The sequence below is a fragment of the Budorcas taxicolor genome, chromosome 1 (genome assembly GCF_023091745.1).
Source record: "Budorcas taxicolor isolate Tak-1 chromosome 1, Takin1.1, whole genome shotgun sequence".
NCBI classification, from domain to species: Eukaryota; Metazoa; Chordata; class Mammalia; order Artiodactyla; family Bovidae; genus Budorcas; species Budorcas taxicolor.
Window position 1 is genome coordinate 135344232 of NC_068910.1, and position 25711 is coordinate 135369942.

The 25711-nt window shown below is 39.0% G+C and overlaps 1 protein-coding gene across 2 annotated transcripts in view; it reads right to left on the reverse strand.

Moving 5' to 3' along the window:
* Window positions 1-509: 509 nt before the first annotated feature.
* The window catches only part of PCYT1A (phosphate cytidylyltransferase 1A, choline), a 47731-nt gene continuing 22529 nt past the window's right edge, over window positions 510-25711 (reverse strand). Inside the window, exons 3-9 of one of the 2 annotated variants that reach the window (XM_052638396.1) lie at window positions 20347-20446; window positions 11714-11830; window positions 10403-10554; window positions 7961-8039; window positions 7102-7244; window positions 5475-5663; window positions 510-4613 (exon numbers count right to left, since the gene is read on the reverse strand). In XM_052638396.1, the coding sequence (XP_052494356.1) occupies window positions 4407-4613; window positions 5475-5663; window positions 7102-7244; window positions 7961-8039; window positions 10403-10554; window positions 11714-11830; window positions 20347-20446 (987 nt within the window). In that variant the 3' untranslated portion in view covers window positions 510-4406. The remainder of the gene's footprint in view (window positions 4614-5474; window positions 5664-7101; window positions 7245-7960; window positions 8040-10402; window positions 10555-11713; window positions 11831-20346; window positions 20447-25711) is intronic. The other variant, XM_052638400.1, reaches the window with a different exon arrangement.

Genomic DNA, 25711 nt, shown 5'->3' on the forward strand with positions numbered 1-25711 from the left:
GCCTGAGGAAGGTATTTTAAGCTTAATAAACAGGATGGAGTTTGATTTTCTACAACTGGGCACATTGCCTCCGTGGGTGCCACTATTAGCCCATCAAGATTGTATATTGAAAGGTTATTCTGAGCTTTCCCAAAGCAAATGAAAGGGGGAAGAGTGTATGATAGTTTTCTTGGTATAATAACAGGAACAGAACTCAGCCAGGCAAAACGGTATGATCCCAAAGTCTCAAAGAAACGAGGCTTCTGAAGAACAGAAGGAAGTTGTTCCCTTACAGATGTGTCAGTAGGGCACTGATGACATTAGACCCGGGAGATCTACATCAGCCTCCCTTTGTGGGCCAATGGCTTTCTGAGTCTTCTGTACCAAGCTGCAAAAGGAACTGCAATGATATGGTCATGCAATGATTCTGAGGAGACAAATTAGGATGCAAAAGTAAAGGAATTGATCATACAGGAAAAGTCTCAAATACATGAAATATATAATACACATGTGAAACATTAGGTAAAATCACTTTGCCTTTATTTGGCTAATGACAAAAGCCAAAATAACTGAACAATAACAATTTAGTAACACTCAGACAGGAAAAAAATATACTGAACACCGATTGAGGAAAACGTCCTTGTGGACACCAGCACTGGTGATGGGGCCAACATTCATGCCAAGGCCAGTATTTCTTTCCAACACTCTTCTCAGGATCCACAATACAAAACAACTCAACCAATCAAATCTCTGTGTTCAAAACAGTCAGTGTCTCCCTAAGAATGGTGAGAAAGCCCACTTGAAAGCTAAGTAAACAGAACTGCAGTCATTTTAATGTTAAACCAACTACTTTTGTTTTCTACCCAAATCTAAGTACTAACATTAAACTTTGGCAGACAGAATATCTTTCTTCTTTCTTTTAAAGAAAATTAACATTTAACAGTATAATCCCCAAAACATGTTCTATTTATTTGCAAAAATAATAGCTAGGGACCAGTCTTTATCCCATGACAATCTATTCTATGAGAGAAAACAAGAACAATCATTGTATGACCTTGAAAAATATACCTTTAAAAATACTTATATTGATAAGCTTGAAAAAAATACCATTAGTTAAAAACATTGTTAAGGGAGCTTTTCTCCTACCTGCATTGGCTCAACTTCTGGTGATAGTCTGCTGACAGAACATGTAAAAGCTATGGCTTTTAGGAAATTAAACAAAAGCAGCAAAATAGACTTGATTTGGAAAGATTTTAGATATAGGGTTTAAAACAGGATTAATAAGGCAATGAGCTCCAGAAAAACAAAAACTGCCCATAAATCAAGACAGAATACAAAGCACTGTGAAGAAATCATTGAGGATGGAATATTCAAAGACTTCCTGGACAGCTGTGTGGTCACAAATAAGAAAAATGTAACTCAGGTGCTGCCTGCGATGTTATCAGTGATCAGAAAAGGTCAAAAGCTCTCTTGACCTCCCTCAAATTTTTTCTCTTATTCAGGACTTTCAACCTCCTCACATCCCCAACCTTCTTACCCAAGCCTCATCGAAATAATGGTCTTTGGCTCTAGCGATCAGAAGCAGCTGGAGCAGTACAAATGATCCATTTCTACACCTCTAAAATTTCAACCTCTACCCTTCAGTGCTATGGAATCTAGTGTATGAAAAAAGCAAACTTTCTGCCCAGCTCATCTCAAGGTAACTGATGAAATGGCACCTCCTCAGCACTGGCTACAAGGCTTCTGTCTCCCTTCTCCTTCTATTACAGAGAGAGGCTATAAGGCCAACCAACTTTTAAGGCTCTCCCATTTCTGCCACATTTGGCCTATTCAGGCTGACAGCTTTGCTTGTGAGATTTAGGGCTTAAGTAATATTAAAATTAATGTTAAAAATTAATATTAACAACAGTATTTAAAGATTTACACATCACACACACAGTTGTGGAATGTGAACCTCTAACCTCATTTAATTAGGCACAAATGATCAAATAATGCATCATCCCAACAACTTCCTCCACCCACCCACCATTGTCCAGCATGTAGGATCACGTTTATCCCAAAGTACCTAGCATGCCATGCCATCAAGTTTTTTGCTTTTAGTCAAAATTTCACAGAGATATACTGTGTTAGGAGACTGAGGCTATACAGGCTCACCAGAAGGGGTGAGAGTTTTCCGACAACACGTGCACATGCCGGTGCTAGCAGTCTCATGGAGCTTGTTAGCCTAGAGGTCATACTCCAAGGACAGGATATGCCAAAAGCAGCCCATCTACAGAGCAGAGAAGGAAGGCCAAACATTTGGGACCCAGACAATACCTGTGAGGAGTGACTACAGGGAGGAAAATCACATTCTGATTGCCTCCCTTTCCAAATATACTTGGACAACATGTATTTTGAGAGAAAATGTAGGTGGTGGGTTTCAGTGGTGATTTCACTGTTTTTCTATCAACAGAAATGGGTAGAATTCCCAAAAGGGGAAGACTGAAGCAGAAAAGTTAAATATGTGATCCTACGAAGCTGGTATTATAGGAAAACATTAACTTCAACAGTTCCAAAAAAAAAGGGTTTCAAGCCAAAGCCTGTGTAAACTAGATTTGATAGTAAAAATAGCCCTTCATGAGAAGAGTCAGAAATGTAACTTTCATGGGCCATCAGGACAACAAGAGGTTCACCCTGTTTATTCCTCTACTCTGCTGCGTTTTGCTTCTCTGGATGATGTAAGTTTTAAGAACCTAGGTAGTCCTGCTGTGCAGGCAGGCAGTAACTCTAGCCACTGGCCCTCAGGCATAAGAGCAAGTTTTACCAGAAAGTGTTCAGGAAAGGGACTATGAGATGCTCACAACCTTAGCAGAGGGGCAAGGAAAGATAAAATGTGGTTTTCTTAGCTGAAAACACTAAAACTCCACCCCTACAAGGGGTATTTATGAGTGATGAGATGGGCCCTAGACAGAAGCAAATTTCCCCTGAACCTTATGATATGATAAGGATTAGGATTATGATAGATAATGATCTGCTAGGTCATGTGCTGTAGGATACTACACATTGAAAAGGAGCTCATGCTCAACAGCAAGTGCTTAAGCTTCAGCATTCTCTGATGTGAAATTTAAGTGGAATCCCCTGGGCAGCGTAACAGGGGAAATGGGGGCAGGCAGAGGGAGAAGGAGGGAATCTACCACACTCTTGTAATGTGAGCCACTGGTGACTTGCTAGAGGGGCAGTGATGGGAGTCTCTGCCAGATGCCAACTCCGTGGGGAAAAGAAACACCTTATGGGGCACTGGTTCCAGTCAAGGATACTATTACAAGGGGAAGAGGTCAAGATAAGGCTTTAAAAAGGGGTATGTTTCCTTATGCTTTTGCACCTATGTTCTCTGCAAACCTCTCTCAATATTCAATATGGTTATGAGCAACATGGATTAACAGATCATGTTCAAACTGCAGACATTTACAAAGTATCCTTCGTAAAAAGCTAGGAAATGAGTATTAAGATAGGAGTAGTAGGGCTAGGGACTTACTCCCAGAGGAAAATTAAACTGATTTTGTATAGGTTTGAGTATTGTACAACTCCCCTCCTCAATCAGAGTAAACCTGAAAGTGTTCCTCCCTTTAAAGGCAGGAAGAATTTAAAGATTACAAAAAAGAGATTGACGAGAGCTCCCAAATAACTGGGCAACAGAATTTTCTGAGAGATGAACACAGCATAGAAACCGCAGCTGATGCCATGTGGTCTGGTTCCATCCCCATCAGTGTCTTCATGGACCCCATTGGGTCCAACAAGAAACTCCTCAGGGAGTAAGAAAAGTCAGACTCAGATCTCCTTCTTCCCACAGCCAAACGGACACACGTGCCAGCAGTATACACTGGGGATTTGTGGCTGTTACTCAGCTTTTAGCTTTTTTAAAAAAAGGAAACCAAGATTATGGTATTTCCCCTCCAAATCACCCATCAGCATGGCTCACTGCCTGAAGGAGTTGGCAAGACAGTTTGCCTGAGAATAGAAGGCAAACACTATGGTGTATCAGGAAGAAAAGGCCTCTGGGTATTACACCACTTCCTTCTGCCCACTCCTCGGGGGCAAAAAATTAGTTCTACTTACTACATTTGAAAGACTAATTTTTAAAAAATTAATAAAAATGACAATTTCCCTGTCAAGAGCACATGAACATAAACAGTAAAGCAAAGTCCATGGGGAGGGTATATGAATGCAGAACAGACTTCTAAGATGTAGTTAGCCTCCTTCTTGGTGGGGATGGGTGATGTCTCTCCGAGGATAGGCTGTCTGGTCCCCCCATCCTAAGTCCTCTTGCCCCAACTGTCTTTCCTTTGTAGCTGTCCTTAGGATTAGTGTTGGGATCACAATCTGGAATTCAACAGAGAGCTTCTGAAGGTTGGGACAGAGGGAAGGGAGGAGAAAGGAGAGATGAAAATTTAGTCTTCTTCATCCTCACTGATATCATAGGCCGCAGACTTGTGTCTGGAGAGGTTTGTTGGGGAGGAAGGCGGGGAAGTCTTGCCAGAGAAGGGCCATCGGAAAGAGGGAGAGGGGGAACGTTCACGAGTGGGGCTGTTGCTGGGACTCTGCCTTGGACTGATGGCCTGCAGCATCCGGCCTTTCCCCTCTTTCAGCATATGTTTCTGGGGAGACCAAAAGGAAGAGTCAGAAGAAACCTATGGACCCTACTAACCAACGGAGGAGATCTGAGACTTGAAATTATCGTGAGTGCCCTCTGTAATGTCAAAAGTGACCAAGTAAGCCACAGACACAATTCTAAGCAATTTCTCAAAGTGGTTATGCTATACTACATGTCTAAGGGGTCCCACCTGTTATCCACTGTCAACCAATCTTAAAAGGAATTCTTAAAAGGCTACTTGGTCTGTAGTCTAGGTTCTAGGCAAAAACAGAGGAATTAACTCAGACAAAAGGGTACCTACCTTAGTTTTGGGGGTTCTCCGAAAATTCTATATTCTCCATGAATAATCTATTCTGGCATCCAAGCACCCCCACAGCCAGATCATTTCTGATATCCTAGGGCTCATCTGCTAATAGCTACACATGCACCTTTTATCTGGCTCAAAAAGACCTTGCCTAGTCCTCAAGGACAGAATTCCCACCATACCCAGCAAACCTGCAGTGGCTGCTTGTAGTGGAGGCAGTTGTTTCTTTTTTTTTTTAAACCGTTCTTTGCTCTTTCCTTTCCTTCTATCCAAAATTGTAATGTAGAAGCAAGCTAGGCAAGGTTACTCACTTGTCACCATATTTGGAGGTTTATAGACAGCTGGCAAAATTAGGAGAATGTATAACCACTTTCTGTAAAGATTTTTAAAACCTTTCCGGGGATAGTTGAAATATAGTTCTGCCCAATAAAGGGACCATATTAGATAACTTTTTATTGTCAATGTCCCTTTCTGCTCAAGGATTTTATAGTTCTTTCACAGCATAAGAATTCCCTAGATTTTCCTGAATTTCCCTAAATTGCCCAGCAGGAAGAAACATACCAGCGCTCCTTCTGGACCAAACATTTCCAGGAAACTTCCAATGAATTCTCGGGATTTCTCTTCCCATTTCTGAATGAGGTCAATGCTTTTTTCTTCCACCTTCTGAACAAATTCTTTTGACTTTTCCTCCACATCTTTCACTTTCTTCTTTACTTTGTCAACTCGCTCCTGCAAGTGGTATTTCTTCTCCTGGATAAAGAAATAACCGTTTTGAGAAGTAAGACTCACTCTGACCTTCCATACCAAGAGGAAGGAAAAGACTTGGTTTGGTACTCTATTTAGACATTCCTTTCGGTCTTGAGAATTTCACTTTACTCTAATATATCCCATACTTCCGTACCATGGTAACAGAAAAGATATGCTCTGGATGGTCATCCTATGTAAAAGTGTAATAATTCTAAGATTGTAGAGTCCAGGACTAAACTAAATGCACAAGGTAAGCCCAGTAACAGATTGGCATATACAAAACAAACTCAGATTTTTAAGACAAAACATTAACTTGGAAGATAAACATGCCCAACAAAACCCAAAACCCCATTCTAGACGGAGATGTATATGTATAGGGAGGGAGCAACAAGATCACTGTACAGTATTGCCAACAACAAGTCAACTCTAACAGGCTGAAAAAGAAAGCAGTAGACCTTTTACTTAATTTATTTATTGTGCTAAAATTTTCCCTCCATCACTGGCTTATTCTATGACTACAGAGAAGTTTTTTTTTTTAAACATCTGGAGGTCTGTTTGCTCACTGGCAAAGTAAGGATGATACTCATTGGTCCCTAAAAATAAGGGAAAATGGTATGAACCCTCCCAAAGGGAGGGAAGGAGTCTTTAGCCAAATGAAAAGTGTTCTCATTTTCAGATCATAAAGGGGAAGGGGAATATGTTTAGGATTCTTAAACACCTGAAAATAAATTCTGCAGTGTAACAACAGCTAGGTTGTTAACAGTAGCCAGCATTTATCTGCACAGATAAATCAATTTAGATGAAAACATTTTACCCATTCATAATTCACAGAGCTGGGAACAAATGAGGGAGCATGGTAAATTACTCACGTATAGAAGACACAGCAGCTTTCTTCTTTTTAAATCAATTTTACTGAGGTATAATTTATATACAAAATGTATAGCAGTTTGTTTCTAAGGGCAATATTAAGCTAAGATAAACTTGCTTTCATAAATCAAATTTTAAAAGTTAGTTCCATGTGCCTTGAGAAGTTGCATGCAAAATGTTGTGTGTTACTAACCACACAGGGAGAAGATCCATAGTTTTCATCAGATTTATAAAGACCATACCAAAAAAAAGGTTAAGAACCACTGTTTTAAATGTATTCGATATAAACACTGTACTTTGTAAGTTACACATTCTTATTTAATTGGCTGTATGTCCTTATATCAATGTTGTGATACTAGACTATAAAGGCAGATAATGCTTCTTTTTATAGAACAGATACATCCAAATGCTCTTTGTAAAAAGCCTGGCATAGTAGTACTATGTGCAAAGAGGTATCCACTGAGCTTTTGGAGGTGATAATAAGAGCAGATTGAAGAGCAAGTTTAACTTAGACAAAGTGAGAGGCAACATGTCCTATAGGGCCAGGGAACTCTGGGATGAGGTTAGAACTTACATTGATAAAGCTGACATTGAGTTCCTTTGCTGTGTAGCCCCTCTGGAGGTTCCGCCTGGCATACACATCATAGTCACGGACAATTCGAGTGATGATGTCTGATGTGGAGATACCTTCTGTCCTCTGTGTTGGAGCAAACATGCCTAACCCCAAAACACAAATACTGTGATACTCTGAATAGCTCAGGCAGTAGGACTAGATGGAAACTGGGAGCCACAGTCCTTTCCTATCCTCAAAAAGCAGAGTCTGCTATTACTAAGTACAGTCTGAGATACTAACATACAGAAGAAAGACTGAATGAAGGGTTAGGAGTAAGGAAAGGTCCTAATATTAAGAAAAGAATGGGGCTGGAGAAAGGTTACTTGAAATTAAAAGAGATAACAAAAGTAGATGTTTAGACTGAGAACTGATGGATATTATGATGCTGCTACTGCTGCTGCTAAGTCGCTTCAGTCGTGTCTGACTCTGTGCGACCCCAGAGACGGCAGCCCACCAGGCTCCCGTCCCTGGGATTCTCCAGGCAAGAACACTGGAGTGGGTTGCCATTTCCTTCTCCAATGCATGAAAGTGAAAAGTGAAAGTGAAGTTGCTCAGTCATGTCTGACTCTTTGAAACCCCATGGACTGCAGCCTACCAGGCTCCTCCGTCCATGGGATTTTCCAGGCAAGAGTACTGGAGTGGGGTGCCATTGCCTTCTCCGGGATATTATGCTATGCTCACTTTAACCTCTTATCCAAAGTGTGACCTAAAAGTGGATGTTCAATTTCTCACTGTATAAATTTTCCTCTGTAGTGATGTGATTGACTATGTCATTGTTCCTGAGACTCCATAAAATGAGGATGCACATCAGCGTACTCACCTGCTTCCTTGATGTGCTTATAAACATCATCACTCCCAGCAGAAGAATAAGGGATGTCATCATGAGCCACAAAATCAATCTGAAAATAAGGAAACATCATTAAAACTCAGGATAACTGCTACTTAGAAAGAACCAGGCAACAATCTGTGGCCCAGAAAAAGGGCCACAAGGTGAAGACAGGGCTCAAATCAACTTTTCTCTTTGTCTCTCCTTGCTCGGCTCATAAATTTCACGATTCTTTTACAAGTGATCCAACCTAGCTGTTTATGGATCATAAACATGAAGCTAGCCAGTTTCTCTTCTAGTTGCTCCTCCTGGTTCCTGGAAGTGCTACCCTCACACTGAATACCAGTCATCATGGTGTGGGAAATAGGCCTGGAGGATTTTCTGCTATGCTAGCTAGTGGATGGAGTCAAGAAAAGAAGAAAAGAAACCTCCCTATCCTCCTGGCTCTACAAGAACTGGTCAAACACGGTTTCTAAAAATATGAGAAAGAAGTCACTTCTTTGTTAACTGGTTTCTCTCTAAGTCTGTGAGGTAAGTGGGAATATAAAAACAGCAACCAAGAGCCCCATAAAAGACCTTTAGGTCTCAGATCTATCACTTTACTACTGTCAATATCTCTTGCACTGGGATCAACAATCTTTCTAAACCTCATTTATTTACTCCTTCCTGAATAGGCCGTATCTCCTTTGTTAATGAAATTGCTAATGCCACCATACCCAGCTCCCAGAAGCCATTGTAATGTTACACTCATCAGGACTATGTCAGGAACTCTCAACTAACATATCAATTACCCATGGACAATTTGTCAGGGACAGAAAGGCAGCAAAATGAAAATAAGAACAGTGAGCAAGCCAGACTCGTGACTGACGATATACTACTAACAAGGAGAGAAAAGGGAATCTGGGAGTCCCTCTAACCTCTTCTGCCTGGGCCTGCCTGGCTATGTTGCTGAGAATAATCTTGCTCTTCACCTTTGGTACCACTGGCTGCTAAATGTTGATGCACAAAAGCTACAGAACTATAAAAGGTCTGTCCTAATCCTAAATAGTTGTAACAAATATCCCTTAGCTTCAGGCTTACCCAAATACTGCTTTTGAAGCACTTTGGCTACTTTTGTTCTTTCCTGTCTCACTGGACAATTTACTTTCAACATTCTACACACCACTGTAGAGAACTGACAACATGCTTGCTGGTTTCTCAAGCTTAAGGGCCTCCAACCTGATCTGGTAAGTTCTTCTCAGCTATAAACCCATCTTTTGTAGGAAATCTGCTTTTTTAATGTGGGAAAATAAAGAGATAAGGATTTTTATAATACCAACTCACTGAGACAAAGTGAGAAACTCCCTGGTTTCTGACCCCACATAGTTTCTAGCCTGAAATTAAAAGTCTTAAAACTAAATTTAAGCCAATACAAGGTAAGTCCATGTTTCTATATTATACTTCCTGGAATGTGAGCTCCTTGAGAGTATGGAAAAAAAGTTATGACCAACCTAGACAGCATATTAAAAAGCAGAGACATTACTTTGCCAACAAAGGTCCATCTAGTCAAGGCTATGGTTTTTCCAGTGGTCGTGTATGGATGCGAGAGTTGGACTATAAAGAAAGCTGAGCGCAAAGAATTGATGCTTTTGAACTGTGGTGTTGGAAAAGACTCTTCAAAGTCCCTTGGACTACAAGGAGATCAAACCAGTCCATCCTAAAGGGAGTCAGTCCTGAGTATTCATTGAAAGGACTGATGCTGAAGCTGAAACTCCAATACTTTGGCTACCTGATGGGAAGAACTGACTCATTTGAAAAGACCCTGATGCTGGGAAAGATTGAAGGCGGGAGGAAAAGGGTATGACAGATGAGATGGTTGGATGGCATCACCGACTCAGTGGACATGAGTCTGAGTAAACTCTGAGAGTTGGTGATGGACAGGGAAGCCTGGCATGTTTCAGTCCATGGAGTGGCGAAAAGTCAGACACAACTGAGCAACTGAACTGAACTGAGAGCATGGCTGGGGCTAGGTATACTCTAAAGAGGCTGGTACACTATGAGGATGGACACATCTATGGGAGAAGGGGTGGGGGTGCATAGACTCCATAACTGAAGAGGTTAAATTTCTAGCCTTGCTAGTGTGTAACCTGGTTATTTGGCCTCTCTGGCCCTGTTCTTATATGTAAAGTGGAAATAACTAACAACTACCCAACAGGACTTTTGTGGGAAACAAATGAAATATAATGGATGTAAAAGCGCCTCTAAACCATCAAATCCAATAAAAATGTCAAGGATGACTATTATTAGAAGTAATAACATCATCATCTCTTCTATATTAAATTTACAGAGAAGGTAGAAGTAAAATAAAGCTAGTGGAAAACTAGCCCAAGGACCAGAAGCCTTCAAAGTTGAGGGAATTACAAAACAGGGAATGGGAACATGTACTCAGTTTCTTACCCGGTGTTCTGCCAGGAACTCTGGTGTCAGGGTCCAGGGGGCATTCCTCACCACCTCATCCACATAGCGGCAGTGCTGCACTGCATCATAGCGCTCATTTTCATTCATCACGGTGAAGCCTTTGAAGTTGTGTGTTAGCTCATCACTGCAAACTGAGTTCACCACATCATAAGGTTATAAGTCAAAGTCCCCTCTGCTTAACCACACCTCGGTCACCAACCTCTACCATTTCCTAGGATTGTAACCAATCATCCCACTTGGATAACAGTATTCTAAATGTAGCTCAGTCTGGATAACAATGCTTTCCCTAATCCAAGATACACCTTCGGGAGCAACACTCACTATGTTCACACTTTGGAAAGGAGAGGATACAACAGAAGAATAAGATCTTTGGCTTTGAAATGAACCTACTGTACCTTTTTGCATCAATGAACAGTTTAAAAAAATGTTTTCCTATTAGACTGGCAAGTATCAGTTGCTCAATCATGTCTGACTCATTGTGACCCCATGGACTGTAGCCCACCAGGCTGCTCCTCTGTCCATGGGATTCTCTAAACAAGAATACTGGCATGAGTTGTCATTCCCTTCTCCAAGGGATCTCCCCGATCCAGGGAGCAAAGCTGGGTCTCCCACACTGAGGGCAGCTTCTTTACTATCTGAGCCACCAGTGAAGCCCTATTAGCCTGGACTGGACCACATAACATTTGCTTAGCAAACTTTTGTACTTTAGCTGATTCAGAATGATAAACTGAGGGGCTTCCCAGGTGATACAGTGGTAAAGAATCTGTCTGCTAATGTCAAGAGATGCAAGAGATGTGGGTTCAATCCCTGGGTTGGGAAGATGCCCTGGAGAAGGGCAAGGCAACCCATTCCAGTACTCTTGCCTGAAAAACAGAATGGACAGAGGAACCTGGTGGGCTAGAGTCCACGGGGTCACAAAGTCACACAACTGAGCCTGCACAGTACACATACAAACATAGAGTCATGTTAGGATGATAAACTGAAATCTAAAGTAAATGCTGTTTTAAAGTAGGCAATAGGGGATCAGACTGCAGAAACCAGCCAAAACCAGCGAGATAAATCCTGGACATCTCAAGTCAATGAGCTTACAGCGTCTCTCTCCAGGTTTATACAGTTCAGGTTTTAGATACTTCATGTTCTTCATATGCTTCACATCTTAAAGAGGCTACACTATATCCCTCATTTAAAAACCAAAGTAAGAGTCAATGTACTCAGGTTATAAAGACAGGAGAAAAAAGGCTACTATAATTTCTTTCTGGACAGCACCTAAGTCAGTAGGTGTTTTCTTACCTCCCACAATGAGGTATGTATTAGGGAAAAGGTTCTTTGCTTGCATCAGAGCCCGGGCATGACCAGAATGAAATAAGTCAAATATTCCATCTGCATAAACTCTCACAGGCCGTTCACCTAAATCCAAAGGAAAGAATTTATCAGACAAACAAACTGACTCAATACCTCATATTTAACAAATGGAAATGGCACTGTGTGACTGTTCAATTCTTGCACAACTCCCTTTTAAGGTATTCTCTGGCTGTTCACCTTAATTTGGGGTGTTTTGGGATTGTAAGGAATAACATCACAGAATTCCACAGACTCTGTTGGCATTATAGCCACTAACTCTTGTCGTTAGCCTGGGTTTACCAAATTGATCAGGTAATTGGGTTTCTTGATTATTTTTTCTTAAAGTTATTTAAGAAGTAAAGGGAAGAGTTATACAAGAGCTATATCTGAAACTTTAAAATCATCATTTTTGGTTTATATTTAAACTTCAGTTATGTTTAAAAAGACTATAATTAAACTATTCTCTGGCTGCCTGCTCTCTCATTTTCAAGCTGCTGTGATTACTAATGACTAACATTTTGCTTTGAAAATAAAATACTTTGCTTTGAAAGTAGAGTGATCCAGAGGAGTGAGACTGAAAAAGAGGGAAGGCAAGCACCAGTTGTCAATCCATGCTTCTCAGTCCCAGATTCACCCTCACTATCTGCTCTATGGTAACACATGGAATTTCTTCAAGCATTTCTCCCTGAGAGTGAATATGTTACACCTTCTCAGTATAGGGTGATAGAGAAAATACTTGAAAATCATATATAAATACTTTAGGACTTTATATTAGAGCTTTTCCTCTTCTCCTGTCCATTAGTGAAAATAATAAATGACTGTCAACTTATTGTTAGTGGTAGTGGACTGTGAAAGAAAAGGCAGGAAATGATATCCTGGGGTACAAGACTAATTCTAAAGTCAAGTAAACACATTGAGAAAGAAATTGATACAGTGGTTCATCATGCTTCAAATGATAAATCTAATGAGTCCTATTTCTACTACATGAATAAAAGAAGAGCTGTTTCACTGTAGCAGCAAAAAAGAACAGTAGGAGCATCTGTATTATTTTTGGAAAGAAGGGTCAAAGCCTTATCAAATACACCATACTGAAGGTAGGGATAAGATACATCTCCTTTCTGCCTTGAGGACAATGAATCAAGAGAGAGGAAAGTGGTTCTCAGGAGGCTTATGGACTTTTCTTTATAGACAGCTTTATCCATAAATGAATAGTTTTTAAACTGAGAAACCATACACACTGCTGATAGAAATATAAACTGGTATAACTTTTAAGAAAGGAAATCAGGTAATATCTGTCAAAAGACAAAGGACAAATGTTTATACCCGTTAGCCCAGCTATTCCAATTCTAGGAATTTATCTCACGGATATGTTTGTAAATATGTATGCAAATTGCATTATTCATTGCAGCACTGTTTGTAATAGCAAAAATTTGGAAACAACCTAAACTTCATTGTTATACTGACTATGACATGATCCACTCACTAAAACTGTGGGAAGAGTTTGCTTATATTATTTGCTTAGATATCCATAGGAAATTGGCAATACTGGTTGCCTGCAAAAGGGATACTAGGTGGATCTGAGATAGTAGTGAGAGGAAGACATTTCACTCTGTGTCCTTTAATGTTAGGTCATGGGAATGCATTGATTTTATAGGAAGTAAAGTTTTTAAATAAAATAAATACACCAATACAACAAAAAATGGAGAAATAATATGATGGATTTAGGAATCAGAAAAAATTAAAGCTTAAGCTTGCTAACAAGCTACATTCCTATGTAATCTCAATCTCTTTAAGTATCAGTTTCCTCACCTACAAAACAAAGCAACTCCCGCCCAATCTGAGTAGTATAATCTCTCTTCAACATCCTAGAAATCATGACCATGAAGCAACTAACACACTTCTATCTTTCCTAAATAAGTCCAGAGTAGTTATGATCTCACTTTATTTGATCCTAAAAGACAACAGACAGAATATAAAACTTGAGAATACTGTACTGGTGTTTCTTTGCCATTAGCATATAACAAGGGCAAAGTGAGATGAGGGAGATTTAGCTCAGTAAACGCATTTCCTGGATAGTGGCAGTAGGACAGAATGCTGTTAACTGAGTGGCTATTTGCCAGCAGTTAAACATCCATATTAGACCAAATCACTCTGAACTTTCTTGGATCAGCCCCAGATGTGCCTCTTGCTCTCTTCAGCATTTCCCCAGCACTCCAACCTCTCAACTCTCTATGTCTTAACCCCAAGTCTTTGGAAAATCCAGGCTGGTGTATTAATCAACTGCCCAGAAGGGGCCACTGTTGAACTAAAAATCTAGGGAGAAAGAATGCGTTTTGCATTCTTTTATCAAGTGGCTAAGGGCCAGGATGACTATACCCTTTGACCTACATCTGCTGTTCCAGCACATTATCAAGAGCAACTGCTTTCACTTTCAAAAATGGTCTTGATTTGGATTATAAATTATAGTCTTTGCACTACTTCTAGACTAAGTAACTAGATGTTCTCCTTTAAACGGAAAAGACCTGGGTTTCAATTTATTATTTCTTTTGACATATTCTCTCAAATAGCTACCATTGAAATATTCCATCTTTAACAGATTTCCATTGCCCTTCAGACTCTTGCCTTTTTCTTCTTTTCTATAACAGAAAAAAGTCCTTTCGTCTTCTAAGAGAGACAAGAATAGGAAGTCAAGAGATATGTAGAGCAACAGGCAAATTTGGCCTTGGAATACAAAATGAAGCAGGACAAAGGCTAACAGAATTTTGCCAAGAGAACGCACTGGTCATAGTAAACACCCTTTTCCAGCAACAAAACAGATGACTCTACATATGGACATCATCAAACGGTCAATACCGCTATCAGAATGATTATATTCTTTGCAGTCAAAGATGGAAAAGTTCTATACCATCAGCAAAAACAAGATCAGGAGCTGACTGTGACTTCTTACTGAAAATTCAGGCTTAAACTGAAGAAAGTAGGAAAAACCCTAGACCATGCAGGTAGACCTAAATCAAATCCTTTACGATTATACAGTGCAAGTGACAAATAGATTCAAGGGATTAGATCTGACAGACAGAGTGCCTGTCTGTGGAAGAACTGTGGATGAAGGTTTGTGACACTGTACAGGAGGAGGTGGTCAAAACCATCCCCAAGAAAAAGAAACGCAAAAAGGCAAAATGGTTGTCTGAGGAGGCCTTACAAATAGCTGAGAAAAGAAGAGAAGCAAAAAGGAAAGAGAAAAGGAAAGAGATACCCATCTGAATGCAGAGTTCCAGAGAACAGCAAGGAGAGATAAGAAAGCCTTCCTAAGTGATCAATGCAAAGAAATAGAGGAAAACAAAAGAATGGGAAAGACTAGAGATCTCTTCAAGAAAATTAGAGATACCAAGGGAACATTTTGTGCAAAGATGGGCACAATAAAGGACAGAAACGATATGGACCTAACAGAAGCAGAAGATATTAAGAAGAGGTGGCAAGAATACACAGAGGCACTATACAGAAAAAGATTTTAATGACCTAGATAACCACAAAATGGTGTGATCACTCACCTACAGCCAGACATCCTGGAATGCAAAGTCAAGTGGGACTTAGAAAGCTAGTGGAGGTGATGGAATTCCAGCTGAGCTATTTCAAATCCTAAAAGATGATGCTGTGAAAGTGCTGCACTCAATATGCCAGCAAATTTGGAAAACTAGCAGAGGCTGCAGGACTAGAAAAGGTCAGTTTTCATTCCAATCCCAAAGAAAGGCAATGCCAAAGAATGTTCAAACAACCACACAACTGCACTCATCTCACACACTAGCAAAGTAATGCTCAAAATTCTCCAAGCCAGGCTTCAACAGTACATGAACTTCCAGATGTTCAAATTGGATTTAGAAAAGGCAGAGGAACCAGAGATCAAATTGCCAATATCCGTTGGATCATCCAAAAAGCAAGAAAATTCCAGAAAAACATCTACTTCTGCTTTATTGATGATGCCAAAGCCTTTGACTGTATGGATCACAACAGACTGTGGGAAATTCTGAAAGAGATGGGAATACCAGATGTGACCTGCCTCCTGAGAAATCTGTATGCAGGTCAAGAAGCAACAGTTAGCTTGGGGCTGGTGCATGGGGATGACCCACAGAGATGTTATGGGGAGGGAGGTGGGAGGGGGGTTCATGTTTGGGAACACATGTAAGAATTAAAGATTTTAAAATTAAAAAAACAAAAAACTATAAAAAAAAAAAAAAAGAAAAAAAAGAAGCAACAGTTAGCACTGGACATGGAATGGACTGGTTCCAAATTAGGAAAGGAGTATGTCAAGGCTGTATATTGTCACCCTGCTTATTTAACTTATACGCAAGACTACATCATGGGAAATGCCGAGCTGGATGAAGCACAAGCTGGAATCAAGATTGCCGGAAGAAATATCAATAACCTCAGATATGCAGAAGACATCTCCGTTATGGCAGAAAGCAAAGAGGAACTAAAGAGCCTCTTGATGAAAGTGAAAGAGGAGAGTGAAAAAGCTGGCTTAAAACTCAACATTCAGAAAACTAAGATCAAGGCATCCAGTCCCATCACTTCATGGCAAATAGATGAAAAACAATGGAAACAGTGAGAGATTTTATTTTCTTTGGCTCCAAAATCACCGCAGATGGTGACTGCAGCCATGAAATTAAAAGACGCTTGCTCCTTGGAAGAAAAGCTATGACCAACCTAGACAGCATATTAAAAAGCAGAGACATTACTTTGCCAGCCAAGGTCCATCTAGTCAAAGCTATGTTTTTTCCAGTAGTCATGTATGGATGTGAGAGTAGGACCATAAAGAAAGCTGAGTGCCGAAGAATTGATGCTTTTGAACTGTGGTGTTGGAGAAGACTCGAGAGTCCCTTGGACTGCAAGGAGATCCAGCCAGTCGATCCTAAAGGAAATTAGTCCTGAATATTCATTGGAAGGACTGATGCTGAAGCTGAAGCTCCAATACTCTGGCCACTCGATGTGAAGAACTGACTCATTAGAAAAGACCCTGATGCTGGGAAAGATTGAAGGCAGGAGAAGAGTATGACAAAGGATGAGATGGTTGGATGGCATCACTGACTCGATGGACATGAGGTCTGAGCTAGCTTCAGGAGTTGGTGATGGATGGAGAAGCCTGGTGTGCTGTAGTCCATGGGGTCTCAAAGAGTCAGACACAACTGAGCAACAGAACTGAACTGAAAAGAGACAATCTTCTCATCTCTCAAGCCATACTCCTTTATTTCTAAGTAGTGCATTTACTCCAAGATTACACAAACTTCCCTCTTGTACTCTCCCTTAACCTCCCTAAATGAAAACCTGGGGGCAGGGGAGGGATGACTCTTGAACCAGTTATTGGTTTAAAATTCACTAATGATGGCATGTGTAGATTCTTTATTGGTTTATTCCTTATCTGGTACCTGCATGAAGACAATCAATTACTTGATTATTTAACATAATACTGAGCAGAGAGAATAAGATAAAGGAAAAACCAGAGGTCAAATTGGCAAACTTTATAGGCCAATTTGGGACTATTTGTTCCACCCAAGATATAATCAGTTTGCTGATGGTCTTCTATTATTTATAACTGATGTCTACAAAGAATAACAACACTCCAGGGTGAAAACAACACAAAGATGGAAAAACTTAGGTTTTAGCTCCAATTCTATCACTAATTATTTGTGATACTGTAGGGGAAACTTCACTTCTTAATTTCTATGGACCTTTATTCATGTATATAATGAAGAGACTATAAAGTATATAATCTCAAAAATGACTTACCTGTAAAATTCTACTGTTATAAAATTTTTCGAAATTAGATTTACTATTTAGCATTTGTTAATTACAAGTGTAAAAAAAAAAACACCAAGTGTCAAAACTTGGAAACAGTATATATATATATATATATATATATACACACACACACACATACATTTTTATCTTCCACAAATGGTATGTGGCTAGATTTAGCAACAAGGTAGGTAATATAACTAATATGATCAGATCTGGTGAGGTACTGCATTCTCAATGTGTATCATTAGGATATGAAAAGTCCTTGCCTTCAACAGGCTCTACTATCACATCTGAATGTGATCCGTGAACTGTCCAGCAACATTCTTTAGTCTAACCTGCCACCACTACTCTGTCACATACAGCCTGTCTTTTCTTGGTGTCATCTTACTCTGCCTCATCAGCCTAGTTATTACTGAAGTAAGAGGAGCCAAACCCAAAAGAAATCACGTCATGAATCAGAAGGGTTGTGATCAACATGAGCTATATCTAAACATTCTTCCAAAAGGACCACATTCTCTGGAATTTTGAGGGCCTCAAAACCATAGTTTATATGGATAAGATTCAGCCAAAGGGTATTATGATCCTAGCTTGACACTGTCCAGCATTCATTTCACTACTTCTAAGTTACAACAGAGAGTAAACATACTAACACAATTAAGAAGTAACTATAAATATCTTCTATATACTGAAAATGTATATAGATTTGTGGCTGTAACTACCTCTTATTCCTGAGAGCTTGCCTAGGTTGAGTCCAGCCCTACATTTACAGAATAAAAACCATAGTAATCAAGAAAGAAATGAAAAAGGATTGGGGAAAAAAGGAGAACTGGAGAACTTAAAGAGAAGTAAGAACAAATACCAACAGGACTTCGTATTCATAACAAATGCTCATGCAGTTTCTGTTTTATTCTTTTTAATTTTTATTGAAGGACAGTTGCTTTAGAATGTTGTTAGTTTCTGCTATATAGCAAAGTGAATCAGTTATACATATATCCCCTCTTTTTTTTAAGATTTCCTTCCCATTTAGGTCACCACAGAGCACTGAGTAGGGTTTTCTGTACTATACAACAGGTTCTCATGAATTATCTATTTTATACATAGCAGTGTATATAAATCAATCCCAATCTCCCAATTCATTCCTCTCTCTCCTCCCCACCAGGTATTCAGAAAGTTTGTTCTCTACATCTGTGTCTCTATTTCTGCTTTACAAATAAGTTCACCTGTAACATTTTTCTTGGTTCCACATATAAGCAATAGTATACGATGTTTGTTTTTCTCTTTCTGATTTACTTCATACTGTATGACCATCTCTAGGTCTATATCCATGTCTCTGCAAATGGTACCATTTCATTCCTTTTTATGGCTGAGTAATACTCCACTGCATTGATGTACCACATCTTCTTCATCCATTCCTCTGCTGATGGACATTTAAATTGCCTCCAAGTCCTACTATTGTAAACAGTGATGCAATGAAAACTAGGATTTGATGATCTCCAACACCAACTGCCCAAAACAGGGAAAGTGTCTAGGATACATATTAATAATTTATGAGGCCAAAACCTGCTAATTAATGATGTAAACTAAGTATACAAATAAAGAGTATGGGCTTTGAAAATAATAAAGGAAAATCTTCTTTGAAAAACTTGGAAAACTTTCAACGTCAATAAAGATAAAACTAAGTGAAGAGCATCTCCCAACTTGGGATATTTTTGTTCTATATCAATCAGTAGTATCATAGCTAGTGTACAGACTGATAGAAAGGAAAACTTGGGGGAAATTCTGAAGACTATTAAAAATGTGACAGTCTGACATTATCTGGGCCTCTGATAAGACAGGATTATAAACCAGCTCAAGTTAATATTTTATCCTCTTTGTTCCTCTGTATCTCTAGCTATGATGATAACAGCCCAAAATGTGTATCACTATTTCTCCTAGCTATGACAAAAATACTGGGAAATAGATGGGGAAAACAGTGGAAACAGTGTCAGACTTTCTGTTTTTGGGCTCTAAAATCACTGCAGATGGTGACTGCAGCCATGAAATTAAAAGATGCTTACTCCTTGGAAGAAAAGTTATGACCTACCTAGATAGTGTACTGAAAAGCAGAGACATTACTTTGCCAACAAAGTGCCGTCTAGTCAAGGCTATGGTTTTTCCAGTGGTCATGTATGGATGTGAGAGTTGGACTGTCAAGAAAGCTGAGCACCAAAGAATTGATGCTTCTGAACTGTGGTGCTGGAGAAGACTCTTGAGAGTCCCTTGGACTGCAAGGAGATCCAACCAGTCCATTCTGAAGGAGATCAGCCCTGGGATTTCTTTGGAAGGAATGATGCTTAAAGCTGAAACTCCAGTACTTTGGCCACCTCATGCAAAGAGTTGACTCATTGGAAAAGACTCTGATGCTGGGGAGGGATTGGGGGCAGGAGGAGAAGGGGACGACAGAGGATGAGATGGCTGGATGGCATCACTGACTCGATGGATGTGAGTCTGAGTGAACTCCAGGAGTTGGTGATGGGACAGGGAGGCCTGGCGTGCTGAGATTCATGGGGTCACAGAGTCAGACACGACTGAGCAACTGAACTGAACTGAACTGAAGAAAAAACATATTAAATTTTATGGGGTACATTATCCTGTTAAATAGAATAGCAAGAGAGATGGGAGGAACACCTCTCTCAACTAGCTTTTCCAGGTAAACTGAGGGAAGAATATAAGGTAGGTGTATATTTCATAAATATAACTGAATGTTAAAAACAATAGTCAAACAAAAACATAATTCATCATTTACTTACAAGGAGTTCCTCTGCTGGCTTCTTCCATAGTTACCCTGACATAGGGCTTACTAAAGTCTACTTCAATTTCATCAGAAAAAGGCGCTGGCTGCCGTAAACCCTTAAGAAGAGGAAAATGAGGGAGAAGATAAATTCAATAAAATGCTCAAAAGAAATGGTAGCTTGACAGAACAATCAGTTATTAAACATGCTAAGATTAAAATTTTTCCTAAATCTTCATAACTTTAAAAATGAAAAAGATATAAGCATTCCAAAATGACAAGTCAAAGTACAACCTTTTACCAGATGGGCAAATCATGGCACAAAAGATAAATGTCTTGATGGTGATTTTGGCCACCATGGTGGACGGTGGCTGGGAAGCTACACATAGTCCCAACCAACTGGGTCCAGAATGACAGCTCCTCTACCAGATGGTAGAAGAGCCAAACCTGAACTATGTGATGAAATTGCCAAAGTTCACAAGTCCATTTTCTTACCACTTAGTTGAAGTGGTATGGAACTGGGAAGGTAAACAGCTGCCATATTCTTTAAGTAGAATCATCACTGTGTAATGTTTTACACTGTAAATATGTTCTAATTCTCATTTACAGCCCTGTAAGGCAAGTAGTATGACAGTTAATTTCCTCAACTTAAAGATGAGGAAAATGAGGTTCAGAGAAGTTATATGAATTGCATGTAATTACTCAGAGGCAAAGCTGAAATATGAATACAGGTATGCTCTTTTCCTCTTTGGAGGAAAGTCTTACTTAGGAGTATTTGTTACATTTATTTCTCAGTATTTTGTTCTATTTGATGCTTTTGTAACTGTTTTCTTAATTTTATTTTGGGGCTGTTCCTTGCCAGTATAGAGAAATGCAATTGATTTGTAAGTGTGTATGTGTATCAGTATGAGTAATTTCAGTTGGTTCTCATCTGTGACTTAGTTAAACTCAATTATCAGTTCGAGCAGTTTGTTTAATAGATTCCTTAGGACTGTCTACATATGAGACCATGTTGTATGTGAACAAAGTTTTACTTATTCCTTTCCAACCTGAATGTCTTTAATTTCCATTCATTATCCCTTATTGCAGTAGTTGAAACCTCTAGTACAATGGTGAATAGAGATTGTAAGGACAAACATTCTTGCCTTACTCCCAGTCTTAGGGGAGAAGCATGCAATCTTTCAACATCAAGTATTAAGTTAGTTGTAGGTTTTTCTTAGATGTCCTTTACCAGATTGAGCAATCTCTCTTCCTTTTGTAGTTTGTTAAGAGGTGTTTTGGGTTTTGTTTTTTTGACCATGTCAAGCAGTTTGCAGGATTTTAGTTTGCTAACAAGGGACAGAACCAGGGACACAGCAATAAAAGCACTGAGTCCTAATCACTGGGCAACCAGTGAATTAATTCCTTGTTGAAAGTTTTTTAATGAACGAATGTTGGATTTTGTCACATGCCTTTTATACAATATTGGGACAATCATATTTTGTCTTTTAAAATTAATTATGGTGTATTAGATGCACTGATTTTAGAATACTAAGCCAACCTTTCATTCTTGAGTTTCTTCTTGATCACACTGTATAAATCTTTTCATATGTTCTGGGATTCAATTTGTTAATATATTATTAGGAATCTTTGCATCTAAGCTTATGAGGGATTTTGAACTGTAATTTTCTTTTCTTGTTCTGTTTTTGCCTAGCTTTGATATCTGGTCTCATAAAATGGATTAGGAAATGTTATCTCCTCTATTCTCTGAAAGTGTATAGGGTTGGTATTACTTCTTCCTCAAATGTTTGATAGAATTCACCAGTGAAGTCATCTGTGTCCAGCTTTGTTTTTGTGGGAAGATTTTCTTAAACACAATGTAACATTTTCAATTGGGACAGGTCTATTCACATTTTATTTTTTTCTTGGGTCAGTTTTGGCAATTTGGCTCTTTCTAGGAATAAGTCTGTTTCACCTGAATTGTCACATTTGTTGGCATGGAGTTGTTCATAATATTCCCTTACAATTTTTAAAATTTCTGTTGGGCTATAGTGACGGTCACTAAGAATTTTAAATTCTACACAGATCACATCATGACTAGACTAAATTTAGAAACTGGGAAGACACTTTTAAGTTCAGATAAGGATATATTTTTTAAATAAGGTTTTAAAATGAAAATATATTTCTTTTAAAGATCACTTATATAAGCTTAGTTTAAAATATGCTAAAGCTATAAGAAAAACAGTCATTTTTAGGAAATTTGTGTGTGTTATCTTTTTTTGAGTTCAGTTCAGATGCTCAGTAGTGTCCGACTCTTTGTGACCCCATGAATCGCAGCACGCCAGGCCTCCCTGTCCATCACCAACTCCCGGAGTTCACTCAAACTCACGTCCATCAAGTCGGTGATGCCATCCAGCCATCTCATCCTCTGTTGTCCCTTTCTCCTCCTGCCCCCAATCCCTCCCAGCATCAGAGTCTTTTTCCAATGAGTCAACTCTTCACATGAGGTAGCCAAAGTATTGGAGTTTCAGCTTTAGCATCGTTCCTTCCAAAGAACACCCAGGGCTGAGCTTCTTTAGAATGGACTGATTGGATCTCCCTGCAGTCCAAGGGACTCCCAGGAGTCTTCTCCAATACCACAGTTCAAAAGCATCAATTCTTCGGTGCTCAGCTTTCTTACTCAACCACAAAAAAGAATGAAATGCTATTTGCATAATATAGATGTTTTTAAAAAGAGGTTAAGAAAAGACCAGGGAGGGCTTCTCTGGTGGTCCAATGGTTAAGAATCTGCCTTGCAATGCAGGGGACACCAGTTCAATCCCTGGTCCTAGAAGATACCACATGCTGTGGGGCAACTAAGCCCATGCGTCACAACTACGGAAGCCCACGCACCTCAAGCCTGTGCTCCACAACAAGAGAAGCCACCACAATGAAAAGCCCAAGCACCACAACTAGAGAGTGAGCCCCCACTAAACACAACAAGGCCTACACACAGCAACAAAGACCCAGCACAGCCAAAAATAAAATAAAATGTTTAAAAAAGAGTAAAAAGACAAAGATCATAAGAAAAAAAAAAAAAGAACAGACCAAGGACCCAAAATGTGTGATTTTCTGAAGTAATTAGAGATTTACTTACAGATTAAATTGAAAAAAACAATTTATCTTCTAAAAGTTAGTACTCAAAGAGATACCTGACAGTAATTTGTGTTTCTAAAAGTATATGCTAGTCACAAAGTAAGACATATTCTATGATTCCACCTATATAAAGTCAAAAACAGGCAAAACTAATCTATGGTGAATAGAAACCACAGAACAAAAAAAAAATCTGGGAAAAGCGGATATTGACTAGCAGGGATGTGAGGGGGGTCTTCTGAATGTACTAGTTATTACATGGATTGTACACACATAAACATTGAGCTGTACACCTAAGGTTTATGCATTCTATTGTATGAAAGTATAACTCAAAAAACAAATGCCATTCAGACATAAAAAGGAATGCAATACTGATACCTGCTACAGCATGGATGAACTTTGAAAAAATTATGCTAAGTGAAAGAACCAGCCACAAAAGACCACTTACTATATGATTCCATTTATCTGCAACGTTCAGAATTGGAAAATTCATAGACAGAAAATAGATTACTGGTTACAATGGGCTGGAAGGGTTGGGGAGAAATGGAGAGTGACTGCTAACAGGTACAGGGTTTCTCTCTGGAGTAATGAAAACGTACTAAAATGTATTATGATGATGGCTATACAGCTCTGTGAACATTTTTAAAAACTTTGAATTGCACACTCAGAATGTGTGTGTGAATTATAATGGTATAAGAATTATCACAATGAAGTTGTTTATATAAATAAATGCTTATATATAAAATAGAAAAAGTTATGCTTATTAACATTAGTACATGTAGATGAAAGACAGCCTTACTGTGTTCTCTGAAATAATTCAAATGTCCAACAACTGATTAATGGATAAGCAGAGTAGTATGTCTATATGGATTCACTTTTAAAAAGGAATGAAGTACTGATAAGCACTATCACCTGGATAGACCTTGAAAATATTGTGCTAAATAAAAGAAGCCAGACATAAAAAAGGCCACATATTGTGTGATTATACCAAATGTCTATAACAGGCAAATCCCTAGAGAGAGAAAGTGGATTAGCGGTTGCCAGGGTATAGAGGGAGGGGAGAATGAGGGAATGACTGCTAATGGGTATGGGACTTCTTACCGTGTTAATAAAAATATTCTGGAATTAGACAGTGGTGATTTAGTGTTAAAAACCACTGTGAATTTTTGGTGTTAAAAACCACTGAATTGTACACTTTAAAATGATTAAACGGTGAACTTTGGGCTTCCCTGATGTCTCAGAGGGTAAAGAATCTGCCTACAATCAGGAGACATGGGTTTGATCCCTGGGTTGGGAAGATCCCCGAAGAAGAAAATAGCAACCCACTCCAGTATTCTTGCCTGGAAAATCCCACGGACAGAGGAGCCTGGCGGGCTACAATCCAAAGGATGGCAAAGAGTTGGACACAACTGAGCAACTAAGCACAGCACAAAATTGTGAACTTTATGCTATGTGAATTTTACCTTAATTTTAAAAGATACATTAAGTATTCTATCTTTCATAACTCTTTTTCTTCAATCTTCCTTGTAGAAGGCAAATGCAGCTGTCCCTTCTGGCTAGAGTTTGTGCTGAATCGATTCCTGCTAAGTATAGAGAATGAAACCTAAGGTTCTTCAGCTACGGCAGATCAGCAAAACCTTTAACTGTCTAAAGCTGCCTCCAGTTAGAATGAGTAGTACTTAAAAACACAAAACAAAACCAAAAAACCACCCTATTATTCTCTTCTCAGAAAAAAGTGTCACTAAAAGCTGAAGTTTATAAAAGTAGGACCAAGTATTTCTTTCTACCTATGTTCTCCTAAAACAAATCCCCTTTATTTTAACCTCAAATGAATCCTATGGAATATTATAGCTTTCAAGTCTTCTGATTCTCTGGTAGCAAAGTACAAATGAAAGGGCAAGCCTTCAGGACCTGAAAATTGTTAGATCTAAATTCCAGCCCTATTACTTAATAGCAGTGAAATCATGGCAAGCTTCTAAAGCTTTCATCTTCTATAAAATGGAAGATAGTAAAACCTGCTCCATTCGTTTGTTATGAGGATTAAATAAAATAGCATATGCAAATTAACTAGTAGAGTGTTTCACATACAAGTAGTCACTCAACAAATCTACAACATTAGCTCATTCTCTCTTCCATGTTATGGAACACAGGTTTCTTTATGCCAACAAAATTAACTAATTTGTATTAATCTAAGAGGTTAGCTTCTAAATGTTATATAAAATTTCTAAGTTTATGCACATTATAACTAACAGTGCATGCTAATTCTCTTCAGT